Source organism: Eriocheir sinensis, chromosome 36 (genome assembly GCF_024679095.1).
Source record: "Eriocheir sinensis breed Jianghai 21 chromosome 36, ASM2467909v1, whole genome shotgun sequence".
Taxonomy (NCBI): domain Eukaryota; kingdom Metazoa; phylum Arthropoda; class Malacostraca; order Decapoda; family Varunidae; genus Eriocheir; species Eriocheir sinensis.
In genome coordinates this window covers 4,917,528-4,934,388 of record NC_066544.1, presented here as the reverse complement: position 1 = coordinate 4,934,388, position 16,861 = coordinate 4,917,528, and the positions used below count along the sequence as shown (strand labels likewise).

General features: G+C 50.6%; 1 protein-coding gene across 2 annotated transcripts in view; it reads right to left on the bottom strand.

The window, feature by feature from the left end:
* Positions 1 to 8,829: 8,829 nt before the first annotated feature.
* The window catches only part of LOC127007633 (zinc finger protein basonuclin-2-like), a 216,117-nt gene continuing 208,085 nt past the window's right edge, over positions 8,830 to 16,861 (bottom strand). For both annotated transcript variants that reach the window (XM_050878784.1, XM_050878785.1), the window contains exon 5: positions 8,830 to 14,437. In XM_050878784.1, coding sequence (XP_050734741.1) covers positions 10,892 to 14,437 — 3,546 coding nt within the window. In that variant the 3' untranslated portion in view covers positions 8,830 to 10,891. The remainder of the gene's footprint in view (positions 14,438 to 16,861) is intronic.

Sequence of the window (16,861 nt, the reverse complement as noted above, 5' to 3'; positions counted from 1 at the left end):
CAGGTCTCTCTTACCCACAAACACGCCCTCACTTCCAATATAATGTTGACAAAATGTTGACTGAGAGAGAGAGAGAGAGAGAGAGAGAGAGAGAGAGAGAGAGAGAGAGAGAGAGAGAGAGAGAGAGAGAGAGAGAGAGAGAGAGAGAGAGAGAGAGAGAGAGAGAGAGAGAGAGAGAGAGAGAGAGAGAGAGAGAGAGAGAGAGAGAGAGGAGTAATCTAGAACAAATTGGCGGCAAATACCAAACTATAGTGATCAACCATAGAATAACCTTGTGAGGAGGAGGAGGAGGAGGAGGAGGAGGAGGAAGAGGAAGGCAACAAATTCCTCCGAAGTGACGCAACGCCTCTATAATAACGCAGTGCCGTCCAATCCTCCTCCTCTTCCCTCCTCCTCTTCCTCCTCCCTGCCACGAGCGATATCTTCATTTAGGGGAACATATGTGAAGAGAAGTCATGTCTGGCAATGGTAATGAGGATGGTGATACGAATAATAATGAGAAAAGGTTAAGATGCAAGGAGGATGACGTAATAATTCAAATAATATGTTTAATAATGATAAAGGAAAGTAAGGAAACCGGAAGGAGTGAATCAATAATGTGCGGGAAGAGGAGAAATGAGGAAGAGAATAATGTTGGAAAAGATTGAATGAAGAGATCCGAGAATAAATAGTAAGAGAGACATACAAAAAAAAGAAGATTCGTAAATATATATAAGAAAAACTGGTCAAAGAGGAGTAACATTTTAACAATACGACACAAATACAAAAGAAAATCAAATAAAAATGCAACAGGAGAAAACAAACTAACAAAGAATAAAGGAAAGAATAAATTAAGGAAATGATGGAAAGTGACCAAATGAAAATATTTATAAAAGTTAGAAGAGAAAAGGAGAGAAGGATAGTAAATTAAGGAAGCTGGAGGTTGAATGAAGTTAGGATATAGAGGAAGGGAGAGAGGTATACATAGGGAGAAGGGAAGGAAGCGACAAAGATATTTAGAGAAGTTAGAAGAGAAGGGAGAGAAGGAAGGAAAATTAAGGAAGGTCGGCCGGAAGGAAGTTAGGTAAGAAAGGAAGGAAGGGAGGTATACATAGGGAGAAGGGAAGGAAGCGACAAAGATATTTAGAGAAGTTAGAAGAGAAGGGAGAGAAGGAAGGTAAATTAAAGAAGGTCGGGCGGAAGGAAGTCAGGAAAGAGAGGAAGGAAGGGAGGGAGGTATACATAGAGAGAAGGGAGCGACAAAGGACCTCTCTTGCTGTCCAGACATACAACAGACATCCTTCCTTCCCATGTTCCTTCCCCTCTCCCTACCTTCCCTTCCCGTCTCCTTGAGCCTTCTTTCCTCCTTGTAATTCCCTTTCTCCTTTCCACTAAACTCCTTCCCTCTTAACTGTCTTTTCCTCCACCCTGCACCACTCAAGCCTAAAGCGGACAATTTTTCCTTCATACACTAACGAAAGGGAAAAGGAGGAGGAGGAAGGGGAAGAAGACAAGAAGGATGAGGGAAAGGGAAAAATTAGAGGTCATGTGTGTGTGTGTGTGTGTGTGTGTGTGTGTGATCCACCTACCCCCTTCCTTCCCTTTCATCCTTCCTCCCCTAAACAAACCCTTTCCTAACACCTCCCTCTAATACACTCTCCTCTTCCTCTTCCTCCTCCTCCTCCACTTTTACCTACAACCCGTCCATCAACACCACTTCTCCCTCCCCCTCCTCCTCCCCTCCCGTGTCAGGGTGTACATGTACGCATTTCATCGTCCTTATCACATAATATCCGGGGCCGGCTCTCGGGGGGAAGGTGATCGCAAGGTAGAGGACGACAAGAAGCCATTTAAATCGGAGAGGGGCGTGATGACAAGGCGGGGACCCGGAACATTTAATTCATGAGTGGGTTTTACGGCCACGAGGAGGAGGAGAAGGAGGCGGTGGTGGAGGTGGTGGGTGGTGGTGGGTGGTGGTGGTGGTACCGATCACGATTAATTAAACATTTGGCAACATCGCAGCCTTACCTGTAGCCTTCACGGGTGAGGGGACAGGAGGACACACACACACACACACACACACACACACACACACACACACACACACACACACACACACACACACACAAGCATACATACACCCCCCCACACACATGTCCTTTAACACTCAACTCACTCACTCACTCCCTGCTCATGTTTTTTTTTTCTTTCTCTCTTCTCCTTGTTTAGCCGTGTCTGTCTGTCTGTCTCTTTTACTTCACACACACACACACACACACACACACACAGACACACACACACACGGCACGAACGCGGAAGCAACAAAACAAACACTAACAAAATGATCGACAAATATATAAATAAACAGAAAAACAGACTTACCTTATGCCGCCCACACCATTCTCTCCCCTTACCCCCTCCCTCCATTACTCTCCCCCCTTCCCCCTTCTTTCCCCCCTTCCCCACTCCTCCCTCCCTTCCTTACCCCTTTCCCACCATTACTAACCTCTCCATTCCTCCTTCCATCATTTCCCCTGTCTCCATTCCCTTCTTCTCACCTTCCCCTCTCCCTCTTTCCCCCTCCAATCACCTCCAGACGGCAATAACTCACCCCTACACCCCTTTCTCTGTCACCACCCTCATCACCACCACCACCACCCCCTCCCCACCAATCCTCTTTCCTTCCCCTTTCCCTTTCTTACGTAGGTTTATGAGGGGTCACATAATTGGCGTTCCCTGAGCCTCGTCACAATAGGAGACTCCCTTCGTCACCACCACCACCACCACCACCATCATAACTACCAACACCTCAACCACCATTATCATGCCCCCCCTCGCCCCCCATACCCGCCCCCCCTTCCACTGTCACCGCCACCCCCTTTCCCTCCCCTTCCCTTTCCTGCGACAAGACAAAAGTCCTCCCTCCCCTTTCCCCTTCTCCCCCCCCCCTTTCCACCTCCTCCCTCCCCCCCTCCACAGCCGATTCAGTGAGCAGACGAACCGGCAATTTCTGTGGATGTTATGAGATTGTAGCACGACACATTTCTCTCTCTCTCTCTCTCATATCTAGTACTGCTATAACCATTTTTCTCTATTTTCCTCTTCATATTTGAACACCTTTTTTCTCCTTCTTCCTCTCTCTCTCTCTCTCTCTCTCTCTCTCTCTCAGTACTATAATCCTTTACCTCTTTTTTTGCTCTTCATTCTTCAACACCTCTCTCTCTCTCTCTCTCTCTCTCTCTCTCCCCAGTACTTGTCTAACCCTTTTCCTCATTTTGTTCCTTTTCAAACACCATTTTTTCTTCCTCTCTCCTTCCCTCCCTCCCTTACTTACCCCCTCCACCTCCTCACCTCTGCTCCTGACCCCTACCTACTCACCCACCTATCTATCTACCCACCTACCTACCTGCCTTCCTTACCTTCCTCCTTACCTGCTTACTTATGCACACGCCTTCGCTAACCACCCACGTTATTCTTTTTTTTTTCTTCTTAACGTGTGTGTGTATTAACATTTACCCTTCGTTTCTTCCTCTCTCCCTCCTCCAACCCCGCACATATACTTCTCCCTCCCCCTTCTCCCCTCTTCCTCTCTCTCCCCCACCATCGCCTTCACCCCCAAACACCCAGCCAAAGTCACCCGCCCTCACCACCACCCACTTAAGTAGTATATTCAAGTGTATTTTTCTTTTTTTCGTTTTTTTGTTTTGGTTTCAGTGCCAAATACGACACGAGTTTTCTTTTGTCTCTTATAATTTGAGCACACACACACACACACACACAACAGGGATGGTGTGTGTGTGTGTGTGTGTGTGTGTGTGTGTGTGTCAGTCAATGTTTCAGGTAATCAAACAAGTTTTATTATTTTTTTTCACTCATTAACATCATTCCTGTTCCTCTTGCGTCTCTGGTGGACCAAACGAGTTTTTGCCGCGCTTGGCACTGTAATTTTTGTCGATTCCTTGCTGAGCCCCCTCACGTCCCCCCCCCCCCCCAACCATCCCCACTATCCACCACCACCCCCCAATCACCACAGCCACCACCACCACCACCATCCCCATCCCAATCACCACAGCCACCACCGCCACCACCACCACCATCACCACCAAAATCACCGGCACTCCCCAATCCCCACCAGCAACTCTGTCTCAACTCGTTCTCCAATTTACAAAAAGAATGAAAAAAAATCCTGTAGGCTGCTTAGCGTGTGACGTGTGTGTGTGTGTGTGTGTGTGTGTGTGTGTGTGTGTGTTGTATCAGTTGTGTCGCAATGAAAAAAAATACAGCAGTTTTCTCAATTATAAAACCGTTCCAGTCTCTCTCTCTCTCTCTCTCTCTCTCTCTCTCTCTCTCTCTCTCTCTCTCTCACAAACACACACACACTATAAATACATATGTGTTTATATATATTTACCTTCTTGCCAAACTTGTCTGCTCTTCAAGCTAAATATATATACAGATTTCTATAAACATTCTACCGTATCTAACACACACACACACACACACACACACACACACACACACACACACACACAGACATACACACGCACATACAGACATACACACGCACACAGACAGACACACACTTCTATAAATCTCTTCAACATCACACCTCCCTTCTTCCTTTTCCTCCTCCATGTCTTCTCTCCCTCCCTCCCCCCTCACTCCCTCCCTCCTTCCTTCCTTCCCTCCTTCCTTTTATCCACCTCATCTTTATCGCCTCTCGTTCCATTATCTGATCATCATCGCTTCTGGAAGGGAGGCAGTAACGACAGTCTTCCTCCTCCTCCTCCTCCTCCTCCTCTCATTCCTTCTCCGTGCTCCTCATCCATATTTTCCTTCCCTTCCTCTTCCCCTGCCTCTCTCCTCCTCTTCTTCCTTCTCCATCCTTCCACACAAACGTACTAGACGAGAGAGAGAGAGAGAGAGAGAGAGAGAGAGAGAGAGAGAGAGAGAGAGAGAGAGAGAGAGAGAGAGAGAGAGAGAGAGAGAGAGAGAGAGAGAGAGAGAGAGAGAGAGAGAGAGAGATCGGTGGTTTGTAGGGAGGCGGGGGAGGGGGCAGAATAATGTTGGAGGAAAGGGAATGGGGGAATGGGGAGGGAGTGGGGAAGTGAAGGGGAGAAGGGGGATGGTGTGTCAGAGGACGATGGAGACGTTAGATTGGAAGGGAAGGGAGGGGAAGGGGAGAGAAGGGGGAGGGGGAGGAGGAGGAGGAAGTGGATAATGGTAAAGAATAGCAGTGTATGGAAGAGAGAGAGAGATAGAGAGAGAGAGAGAGAGAGAGGGGGGGGGGGGGGGAGAGAAATTTGGAGGATGACGCGTGGATGAATAAAGTAAATCTAGGACGAAGTAAGAAAGAGGAAAGGAAGTAAGAAGAGTGAGTGAAATGAGATAGTTTGTAGTAGCTATGAAGGGGGAGCAGGAGGAGGAGGAGGAGGAGGAGGAGGAGAGGAAGGTAAGAATAAGTAAAAGACAGGATGAAGTTTTGAGTACGAGGAAAATCACTGAAGGAGGAAACGTAGGAGAGGGTTAAGTAAGGATCGAGGTGAGTGGATGAATAGGCGAAGGAGTGAGTGAACGAAGGAGTGAGTGAATAAGGGAAAGAAAAAGAGAATGAGTTAGTGAGGGAAAAAGTGAGTAAAGGAAGATACGAGTGACTGAGCAAGTGAAAGAGAAAGTGAGCTGGTGATTAGTGGAAGGAGTAAGATGAGGTGAGCGAGTGGCGAGGACTTGAACGAGTGAAGTAGTGAACGAAGGAAGGCGTGAACTAGTGACTTAGGTGTATGTGTTTGGGGTGGGTGGGGGTGGGCTTAAGAAGAGAGGGAGAGAGGGAACACTTCAAACACTAGTCACTCGTACAAATTACCGAGAAAGGGAGAGGAAAGGAGGTAATGAGAGGAAAAAGAGACATAGGAACAAACAAGGAAGATAGATGAAAGATGTGAGGGACAGGGGTGGAAAGAGAGAAAAAGAAAAGCGGAGAATGAGCGACAGTAAAAGTATTAAGGGGAAAACAAGGGGAAGGGGGAGGTAAGTGGAAGGGGGAGATAAGTGGAAGGGGAGATAAGGGAGAGGGGAGATAAGTGGAAGGGGGATAGAGGGGAAGGGGGAGATAAGGGGAAGGGGGATAAGGAAGGGGAGATAAGGGAAGGGGAGATAGAGGTGAAGGGGGAGATAAGGGAAGGGGGGATAGAGGGAAGGGGAGATAAGGGAAGGGGAGATAAAGGGAAGGGGAGATAAGGAAGGGAGATAAGGGAAGGGAGATAAAGGGAAGGGGAGATAAGTGGAAGGGAGATAAGGGAAGGGGAGATAAGGAAGGGGAGATAAGGAAGGGGGAGATAAGGGAAAGGGGAGATAAGGGAAGGGGAGATAAGGGAAGGGAAGGGGAGATAAGGGGAAGGGGGAGATAAGTGGAAGGGGGAGATAAGGGGAAGGGGGAGATAAGTGGAAGGGGAGATAAGGGGAAGGGGGAGATAAAGGGAAGGGCGAGATAAGTGGAAGGGGAGATAAGGGGAAGGGGGAGATAAGGGGAAGGGGGAGATAAGGGGAGGGGGAGATAAGGGGAAGGGGGAGATAAGAGGAAGGGGGAGATAAGGGGAAAGGGGATAGAGGGGAAAGGGGAGATAATGGGAAGGGGGATAGAGGAGAAGGGGGAGATAAAGGGAAGGGGGAGATAAGTGGAAGGGGGAGATACGGGGAAAGGGGATACAGGGGAAAGGGGAGATAAAGGGAAGGGGGAGATAAGTGGAAGGGGAGATAAGGGGAAGGGGGAGATAAGGGGAGGGGGAGATAAGGGGAGGGGGGAGAACGAAGGGAGGAGGGGCGTAGAATAGCAGGAGTATCATGAGAAGGGTGGAGGGAGGTGGTGAGGTATAGGAGGGAGAGGGAGACACCGAGGGAGAGGAGGAGGAGGAGGAGGAAGTAAGGAAGCGGGGAGAAGGGACGGAGAATTAACTTAAGGCAAATCGTGAGGGAGTAGAATAATAAGGGAGGTCATAAGGGTAGGGGCAGGGAGGTAGGGGCACGGGGGGGGAGGGGGGGAGGGGCAGGGCGTGGCGTTTTGAGGCGAGGTAAAAGGGGTGCAGTGAGGGAGGGGGAAGGGGTGACGGGGGTGGGGGTGAGGGGGCAAAAGCGTGACTGGGGCGGCATTGACAAGACTCACACTTCCAAATGTATAAGTAGGTAGGTACGTCTCTCTCTCTCTCTGCTGCAGCAAGACATTTAGTAATTCCGTAAGCTCAACACATACACGAAGATAGAAATAAAGAACAACAACAACAAAAAAATAGATCACGACTTTCCACGTTCATCAAAATCACAAATAAAAAAAAAAAACAATAAGAAATGACGCAAGAACGAAACATGAACAAAAATAAACAAAAAACAAAGAAACAGGAACAATCAGAACTCCATCACGACTATTTAAAAGAACACAAATACACACACACGCACACGAACAATAATATATACATGACCTTACCTTGAGGGCTGGTGGGGAGTATAAGCAGGTGACCCCCGGAAGACACAACACGACACACATCTTCCCCTCACGCAGGTCAAGGACACGCTGAAGGAGGAGGAGGAGGAGGAGGAGGTGTCGGCGGAGGGCAGCTCGTGGTGGTGGTGGAAGGCGGCGTGAGTTGCACAATAGAGCCGTCACTGTTTTTTTATTCCTTTTGTTCCGTGCTATGCAAAACGACTCACGCTCATATAGGAAGTGTGTTGAGTATTGCTAAGTTTAGTATTGATGTTGGTGTTGCTGTGAGTGCTCTAGATGTTGTGTGATAGGTTGATTTTGGTGAGAACTTAGATTGATTGTCGTGTATCTTGTCCCTTCTTCCCTGCCTTCCTCTCCCCTCCCCGCGCATGCCCAGTTCTCTCACACAGTGCTCGTTGACAGCTGACCACTTGTTAACTTGGTGGTGTTGTGTTGGATTCTGAGCTCACATCAATACAGGTATGTTAGAGTATGAGTAATATATCTTTGTTACTTTATATAACTACTTTTCGTGTGTGTTATGGTGAGTTCCTTGAATTAGAAAGCGTTTTGAATGACCTAGACGCGAACTTATTACACCTTCCTTGTTTCTTGGTGTGTGTGTGTGTGTGTGTGTTACCTTCATACTGCTCCGTTGTAGTACTGTTTTAAAGTGTATATTCTGGTTGAACAAGTGTTGAGGAAGGTGAAAGGCAACTAGTATGCTTTGTTGATGTTTCCCAAGACTTTTTTTTCTTCAATAGCAGTGCATCAGAAAGGTGCAGCAAGGAGGCGTCTGGCACACACTTAGGCAACTTTAGAAGCACCAACTCAGCTTCATGTGCGTGCTTCACTGGCTCATGAATCTTGCCTGTGTGAGATTTTTTCCTCGTTCCATAGACAAGCATGAACGAGACATAGTTATTTATAATGTACTTCTTTCTTTGTCTATTAACCTTTTAGTCTGTACAGTGCTTTATTTTGCTAGGTATTTCCATTCGTGTGATGCTCCCTAGAAACAGGAACTTTGAACCTTTTTTTGTGGAAGAAAATATTATACCTCTCCTCTTAGCATTTTGTGTACCTCGTTTTTAAATACAAAGTGCAACGCTGTACATCGCTGCCCTGCAATCATGGCTATAACTGATATGCATAGATGATTTAGGAGATCTTTTATATGATTTTTTTTTTTGGAATACCTGGCAGACAATTGAGGAAACTAACTACATAAAGAAGGAAAACATTGATAGGGCTACATGCATCATACAAATTACCGTTCAGATAGGCACTTGTATTTTTTTTTACTATTTTAAATTCCTTTTTATCAAGTAATACCACAACAGGAAAAGGTAGAGGGAAAAAAATATACACGGGAACACATATAACCAGATTTATTAACAAGGACTGCTACAGTTTTCTCCACAATATTCTAACAACGAGTTTTGTTCTTGAAATCGCCACCATGATAATTTACAATATCAAAGAGAGAGAGAGAGAGAGAGAGAGAGAGAGAGAGAGAGAGAGAGAGAGAGAGAGAGAGAGAGACGGATAGACAGACATCTTTATAACCTCTGACTTGATGATATGGGGTTACCAGGTCAATTTTACGGTGAGGAGGAGGTGGAAGAGGAGGAGGAGGAGGCGGAAGAGGAGGAGGAGGAGGCGGAAGAGGAGGAGGAGGAGGCGGAAGAGGAGGAAGAGGATTGGAGGGAAAGCAGGAATCTTACACTAGGTGGGAGGCAGAGTGGAGGAAAGTCTGTAAATATAAACGTAAATGTGAAAAAAAGACGAGAAAGAAAAGACGAAGAGAATGAAGATGAAAATAATGCAAGAAGGTGGAGAGAGAGAGAGAGAGAGAGAGAGAGAGAGAGAGAGAGAGAGAGAGAGAGAGAGAGAGAGAGAGAGAAAGCTTGACAGCTGACCCGGCTGGACCGCTAGCTTTATGGAAGTCTACGTTCTCATTTTCTCTCATTAATTTACTTTTTATACAAAATTCTTCCTCCTCCTCCTCCCGCGTCGGCTGATGGAGAGAGAGATCTCACTATAAACTATGAAAATCTTAACCCTCCTGCAAACCTTACATTATGTGACTAAATTAGAAATATATATAAAAAAAAAGACTGTACCGGTCCAGGCTGACTGGTTAGTAGATTAAGATGGACGAAGAGAGAGAGAGAGAGAGAGAGAGAGAGAGAGAGAGAGAGAGAGAGAGAGAGAGAGAGACTATCAAACGATGCACCGTCTCGTTTACAAGGTAATTAACGACTCCACTTTAATCCCCAGGAAGGAGTCGCAACGAGAGGCGTCACCGCGGAGGCACCGCCGCCGCGCTGCTGCCCGCCGCCACCAGACGCAGCCGCGGCAGGAGACGCGGCGGCGAGAAACGTGAAGGACAAACAGGCGATTCTTTGGCTAACTCACACTGCTGATTGTCTTGTCATCTGTCTCTGGGAAGGAGGTGAGTACAGGCAGAGTGTCGTGTAGATAGGTAGACATGGATAGATCGATAGATAGATCAATAGATAGAGATTAGACGGACAGGTGCACAGAGGAAATCTGAAAAGGAGGAGAGAGCAGGTGGACTAGAGTGAGGGACAGAGGGGCCTAAGTGGAGGCCGCCTTCTAAGGTGCCCCAGACCCCCCGCCCCCTGCGGCGACCCTCACCTCCCCCGCGGCCGCACAACGCACCGGGGCCCGGCGCGGGGCACACGCACGCTCGGGAGCGCCGCCCCGGGGCAGGTGGGGGCGCCGTCTGGGCGACCACACGGGAGGAAGAGTGAACTTATCAACCAAAATTGTACGTAACTCGAGACATGGATGTGCCAACTAAAATATAGCACCATTACAGAGATGACAGAGAAAGTCACAGTATAAAACCCACATTTATAGCAATGGATGAACCAAAAAAAATCAATTTTACAAATACACAAAATAATTAAACACTGACTCTTGTATACCAACTCATTGGTATGCAAAAACGATTCACAAAGAATCCTGAGAACATTAATGCAGCTCTAAGTTGTTCAGCGTTAAGACGGCTCACAGCACCTCGGCCACGGGCGCGAGTCTGTCCAGCGCCTCGGCCAGTCACTAGGGTGCGGCGCTGCAGGGCCTGGCGCGGCCACGGGAGAGTTTATGGGGCCTGCCTCCCCGAGATGGGACTTCCAGGGGCCATGCAGGACCTGGGTGGGCAGCGTCCGGGGTGGGGGTGGGGGTGGGGGGGGGGGGAGCGGGGCGCACGACACAGCAAGCAGCGGGTGACCTCAGGGCCGCCGGAGCCGGGCCATGTACACGCGGGCCACACTGGCCGCTCTAACACCACTACGTATAAATAAGACGTGAAACATTGGCACATTTATACATTTATACAGCGGGGGGAGAGGTCTGGGGGTGATCCCCTTGGGGACACCGCCACAGGGGACACGGGAGGCGAAGTCATCACGTCGTCTCTGTCTCCGAGACGTCCGGCGGCTGCTGGTGGTGAGCCTCGTTGAGGGAGTGGGCGTTGCGCTTGCGGCGTGAGCTGAACACTTTGTTGCAGCCGCTCACGGTGCACCGGAACATCTCGGCGGCGTGAGCCTCGTCGTAGTGACTCTTGAGGCCTACGCCGTCCTCAAAGGTCTTGTGACAGAACTTGCAGGGCATGTTGCCGTCACGGTCTGGCGTGGGCAGATCGTCTTCCAGATTATACACCCACTCCTCTGTTTCTTCGTCTGCGATACTGCCTATTGGAGAGGAAGAGGAGGTGGTGGTAGTGGTGATGGTGGTGGTGGGAGCGGAAGTCTCCAGAGGCTGAGGTGGGGGCGAGGAGGACTCGCCGCCAGGAGGGCCCGTGGTAGAAGTCGAGGTGGTTGTGGTGGGAGTGGTTGATTGAGGCGAGGGAGTGCTGGAGCGATCTTTTCTCTCGGTGCCAGGCAGGTTATTGTTCGCCGCGAAGTGAGGGAGTAGGTTGGGCAGGAAGAAGTGAGGCGGTGGGTGGGTGCCGGGCGGCAAGCCTCCCCCGCCCGCGTTGCCATTGCTCCCGTTGCCGTCTCCACTGCCACCACCGGGGCCACGGTCGCCATTAAACAGGGTCTCCGCTAGTGAAGTCGGGATGTGGGCCTTGAGGGCCTCAAGACCCAGCGGGAGGCCACTCGGGTCGGAGTAGAGGCGCGCCAGCAGCTCGGGGTTGAGGGCAGGGTTGAAGGGGAGGCCGGGGAAGGTGAGGGACGGGAAGCCGGGCCCATCCGCCGAGGTTGAGAGCAGCTTCCTGTGGAGGTTGAGGTTGGAGGCGTGACGGTCCCGACTCCGCTTGGAGGGGAAGGCTGCATTGCACCCCTCCACCGTGCACTTGTGCATCAGCTTGAGGTGCACGTTCTGGTAGTGGGTCTTCACCCCGAAGTGGTTCTGGAATATCTTGCCGCACGCGATGCAGCGGCGCGGATTCTCTTTGTCGATTGGTATGTTCAGGCTGCTCAGAAACCCACCCTCGCCAAACTGAAACGCCCCGTCTGAGTCCTCGGAGGGCGAACCTGGGTTCGAGTCCCTGTCGCTGTCTCGGTCACTCGGCCTGGGACTCGAGGAGCTGACGCCGTTGCCCGAGGGCGTCATCTGGAGGCCGAGTGACGCCGACGCGTTTGGGGGCAACGCGCCGGCGAGGTGAGCGAAGTGGCCCCGGGAGAGGTCCTCCAGGTGCCGCAGCGCATTGGACGTGTCCACCGTCTCGTCGAAGCTACTCGACGACACTTTTCGGGTGCTTCCGTCCGAGTCTTTATCGTTTTTTGATTTGTCGCCGCCTGAGTGGAGGGACGAGCCTTCCTTCACGGTGCCGTCCGTGTCGTCGTCATCGTCACTCATGGCGTCCAGTTCTTTGTCTTCGTTTTTGTCATCCTCAGAATCTTTCGCATCAATGTCATCAAGGTCGTCGTCGTTATCGTCATCGTCGTCGTCGTCGGTTGAGATCAAATCGTCGTCCTCTAGTCTGAAGGCGAACTTGGTTGGGTTCTGACTCTTCCGTTTTCTCTTGTTGGTGGAGGGCGAGGCAGCCGTACCCTCGCCCTTCATGCTGTGGGCGTCCACGCTCATGCTGTCGTCGTCCGCGTCTCCGTCCAGACTATTGTTGCCGTGGTAATCGTCGTCACTGCGGCCTCGCTTGTGGTCAGCATTTTCTGTGTTCATCCTGTCTCCTATTCCGCCATCGTCACCCACCAGGCTGCTGGGGTGGAAGCCGCCGTAGTCACCACGCCAGAGACCACCTTCCTCGCGGCTCCTCATAGTAAGGTCCAAGGAACTCTTGCCCATCACTTGATGCATCTCCAGTGTGCGGCGCTGCAGCTCCAACGCCTGCTTATGCAGATCTTCGGTGGCTGAAGCCGATGGCGGGATGAAGGGCAGCCCTGTAAGGGGGTTGATGCCGCCGAACTGGCCTGGGAACGAACCGAGTGGAGGGAAGCCGGCGGGCGGCTGGAAGCCCTGGGCGGTCAGGTGTGGTGGAACAACTGGGTGCGCCGCGCTGGTGCGGCCGTCGTGAGGGGATATTTTGCGGCGCACATGAGGCGTGTGCAACTTAGGGTTGGGATTGGCAGAATGTCGGTTGCGTGAACGACGTGAACTAAACATCATATTACAGCCTTCCACCGTGCACTTGTGCATCTCTCGGAGGTGGACTGCCGAAAAGTGGATCTTGAGAGCACCTTTGTCGCAGAAGGTCTTCAAGCAGACATTGCACTGAACCCGCTTTTTGCCCGTCACGGGATTAATAAGCGACGTGCCCATGTTGATTGGATTCCAGGATCTTTTTCCTGGGGTGTTGCCGCCACAGGAGGGGGAATGTGGCCGGGGAGGCATGGGTAGTGTAGTTGGGGTAGAGCTGGTGGCCACCGTGGTGGAGGTAGTGGATAAATTAAGGGCTGTGGTCGAGGCGGAAAAACATATTTCGTCATCGTCGCTGGTGTAGTCGGTGGGCGGGTCACTGTTGATGGAGACTGGCGTGGGTGGCGGCGGCTGGGCGGCAGAGGCAGTCAAGGGCGTGACCGTGCCGCTGCTGGTGTTCACTTGTACACCCCCGCCGCCGCTGCTGGCCGGGCTGGTGACGCCTCCACCACGGCCCCCAGGGCATAGGGAGGGCTCGCCCCTCGCTGCTGGGCTGGGACTCCGTCGTTCCTTCCGGATGTCGTAGGGCTGCATGTTCTGCAGCCGGTTGAGTGGAGAACCGCTCATGGGGCTGGTGGGGGAGCCGAAGCTGTTGGGAAGTGAGCCGTTTGGGGATATGTTGGGCAGGGAGACGGGCGGCACGGGAAGCCGCAGCATGGAGAGCGCGGAGGAAGCCAGCTGGGGGTTGGCCAGCAACGACGTGGCCAGGGAAGGGTTGGCCACAGCCAGCAGGTTGGAGGCGAGTGACGCCGCAGACAGAGGCGGCGGTCCATGAGGCAGCCCGGGAGGGCCGGTTGGAGGTGGCGGCCGCAGAAGGGAACTGGGGTCACCTCGCATGAAGGGGCTGAATAACATGTTAGTTCTCTCCAAAAACTTCTTAATTTCTGGATCCATCTTGCCCAGGTCAGGCTGGTGAGGGTGGTGGGGTGGCGGGTGGTGGTGGGATGGCTGGGACCGAGGTGGCTCCTCCCGCCGGCCCTCCTCCCGCCGCAGCTCCTCCCTAAAGTCCCTGATGGGGTCCCGCTCCCTCATGTCCCGCAGGTCCCGGTGAGGGTCCCGGTGAGGGTCCCGGTGGGGGTCCCGGTGAAGGTCACGCAAGGGGTCTCTCAGAGGGTCCCGGTGGCTGTCGCGAAGGTCCCTCAGAGGGTCCCTGTGGGGGTCCCTGTCCCTCAGGGGGTCGCGGTGGTCCCTGAGAGGGGGCAGGTGATCGGGCCGCGGCGAGGACCCGTCGTGCTGCAGCAGCTGCTGGGCGATGGCACGCGTCTCCCCGAACCTCAGGAACTGGCGCAGCACCAGCGTCTCCTCCTCGGGGCTCATCATGTGCCAGCTGTGGAGGACGTTGCCTTGCCGGTCCTGGCAGGGCGAGGCAGCGTTAGTAGGGGCAACACATACACACACACACACACACACGTGCACACCAACACATAACTCAATCGACGCAAAGGCGACACGCCAAGGCATACATCACATGCAATGGCACACACACAACACCTTGACGCATGCACACCATTATGAATACCTGACACACACACACACACACACACACACACACACACACACACACACACACACACACATGCCTTGCATTTTCCTTCTCTCCCTCCCTCCCTCCGTGCTTCCCCCCTGAGGGCATCGTTTAATGCCCTTCATCTCTCACGCTTAATTACAACACCGAGGTGATGCTTCGGGAGGATTATATTTATTTTTGCATACCAGAACCCCTGACCCCCCAACACACACACACACACACACACACACACACACACACACAGTAACTGGTCCAATGACTTCGCAACATTTTCCGCCTCCCTCGCCTCTTCCCTCTGCTCCTCCTCCTCCTCCTCGCCAGGTAGATAAGAAAAAAAAAAAAAGTGATTAAACTGCCTCGTCATTTGCTTAGAAAACCTCGCTGCACAAATTGAAGGGCGATTAATTCACTTCTTTTTTGTTCTCACTTTGACTTGTTAACGTCATATTCTTGTAGTGTGTCAAGGGCTGAGTCATGTGTGTGTGTGTGTGTGTGTGTGTTCTGGGAATCATGTTTGGGCAGGAGACAATCATCACTTCCATTACTTTTTTGCCTTCACTGCGACTTAGAAATCCACACTTACTTTCTGTGTCATTCTACTTTTTCTCAGTCTGGGTGAGTTACTTGTCTTTTTCGTTCTGTATTTCAAGGTGGTCGTCTGTGAACGCGTAGTACTTGCCTGTGTTTGCATATCTAGTTTTTGTCTGTCTGTCTGTCTGTCTGTCTGTCTGTCTCTCTTCCTCTTTCAAGCATCTTTTATCGTTACTCTTATCATCTTTCATCTCCCCGTCACCCTTCCTCTTGCTCTCCCCTCCCTCCTCCACCCCCCAGCCTCGTCCCCCAGCCTCGTCCACCCCCCCCCCTCCCCCCCAAGATGGCTGCCTCATAAATAACGCCGCACTATGCTCCACTCTGAGTTATTACTACACAAATCCGGTTCGTTGCATTCCACCTGCATGTGGAATGAACGTGTGGCGGCAGTGTTGATGTTGATGGCGGTGATGATGGTGGTGGTGATGGTGTAGATGGCGGTGGTGGAAGTGTGGTGGGTGGTGATGGTGATAGTGATGGTGTAGATGTTTGTGGTTATGGTGGTGAAGATAGTGGTAGGAACGGTGATGATGGAGATGATGTTTTTAAATCCTCACGCTCATATTTACTGTTTTATTTATTTATTTATTTTGCAGCAGAGGAGTCATATAAAAAAAGAACAAATAAGAAGGAAAAACTATTACTACTACTTCTAATAATAATGATGATAATACTAGTGATAATAAATAGTGACCACATGCCTTTCACTACCAAATAAAAACAGCTTAACTTATTCCTCTTGCACATCCTTCACCATCTGCAACACCTCCTCCTCCTCCTCCTCCTCCTCCCAGCCACCGCTAAAACACGGGCCTCAATTAGACGATAATAACGCAACCCATTACATCTCTCTTCAAAACGAGTTCCTATAAATTATCACCGTTTAGTACTCTTATCGCCATCGTTCCCTCGTCCCTTCCCTCCCTCCCTCTTCCTCTTCCTCCTCCATCACCAGCTTCCTATAACACTCTCTCCCGTCCCCTCCATCGCTAACTCAACTTCCTCCTTTCTCTCTCTCTCTTTTCCCATAGTTCCAGGTCACGGATTGGCTCACCGACGCCGTACCGTATTTATTTATTTATCCGGACGCTCGAATATCCGGCCACGCTCAATTATCCAAAAAGTGAATTGATGTTTCCGGATCCTTATGATGGCACGAGGTGGTGGTGGCGATAGTGGTGGTGAAGATGGTTGTTGTGGTAATGGTGATGTCGTTGATGGTGATGGTGGTGGTGAGGTTGGTTTGTTCTTGTGGTAGTAGTGTTAGTCGTAGTCGTAGTTGTAGTAGTAGTAGTAGTAGTAGTAGTAGTAGTAGTAGTAGTAGTAGTAGTGGGGCCAATGAACTGCTTTGTGAAAGAATATGAGAGAATATACCGCTCACAACGCAACTCTAATAGATGGAGGCCCGTATAAAAAAAAAGTAATAGTAGTAGTAGTAGTAGTAGTAGTAGTAGTAGTAGTAGTAGTAGTAGTAGTAGTAGTAGTAGTAGTAGTAGTAGTAGTAGTAGTAGTAGTAGTAGTGACTTTAAAATGGTAAATGGCTACTTTGCATTACGTCTTAAAACAGAAGAAAAAACTAACTAGACAAAATTGGATCTTCGACAAGGAGGAAGAAGATAAGTATTTTTTTTACCCCTTTATGGATATTGTGCGTCCCC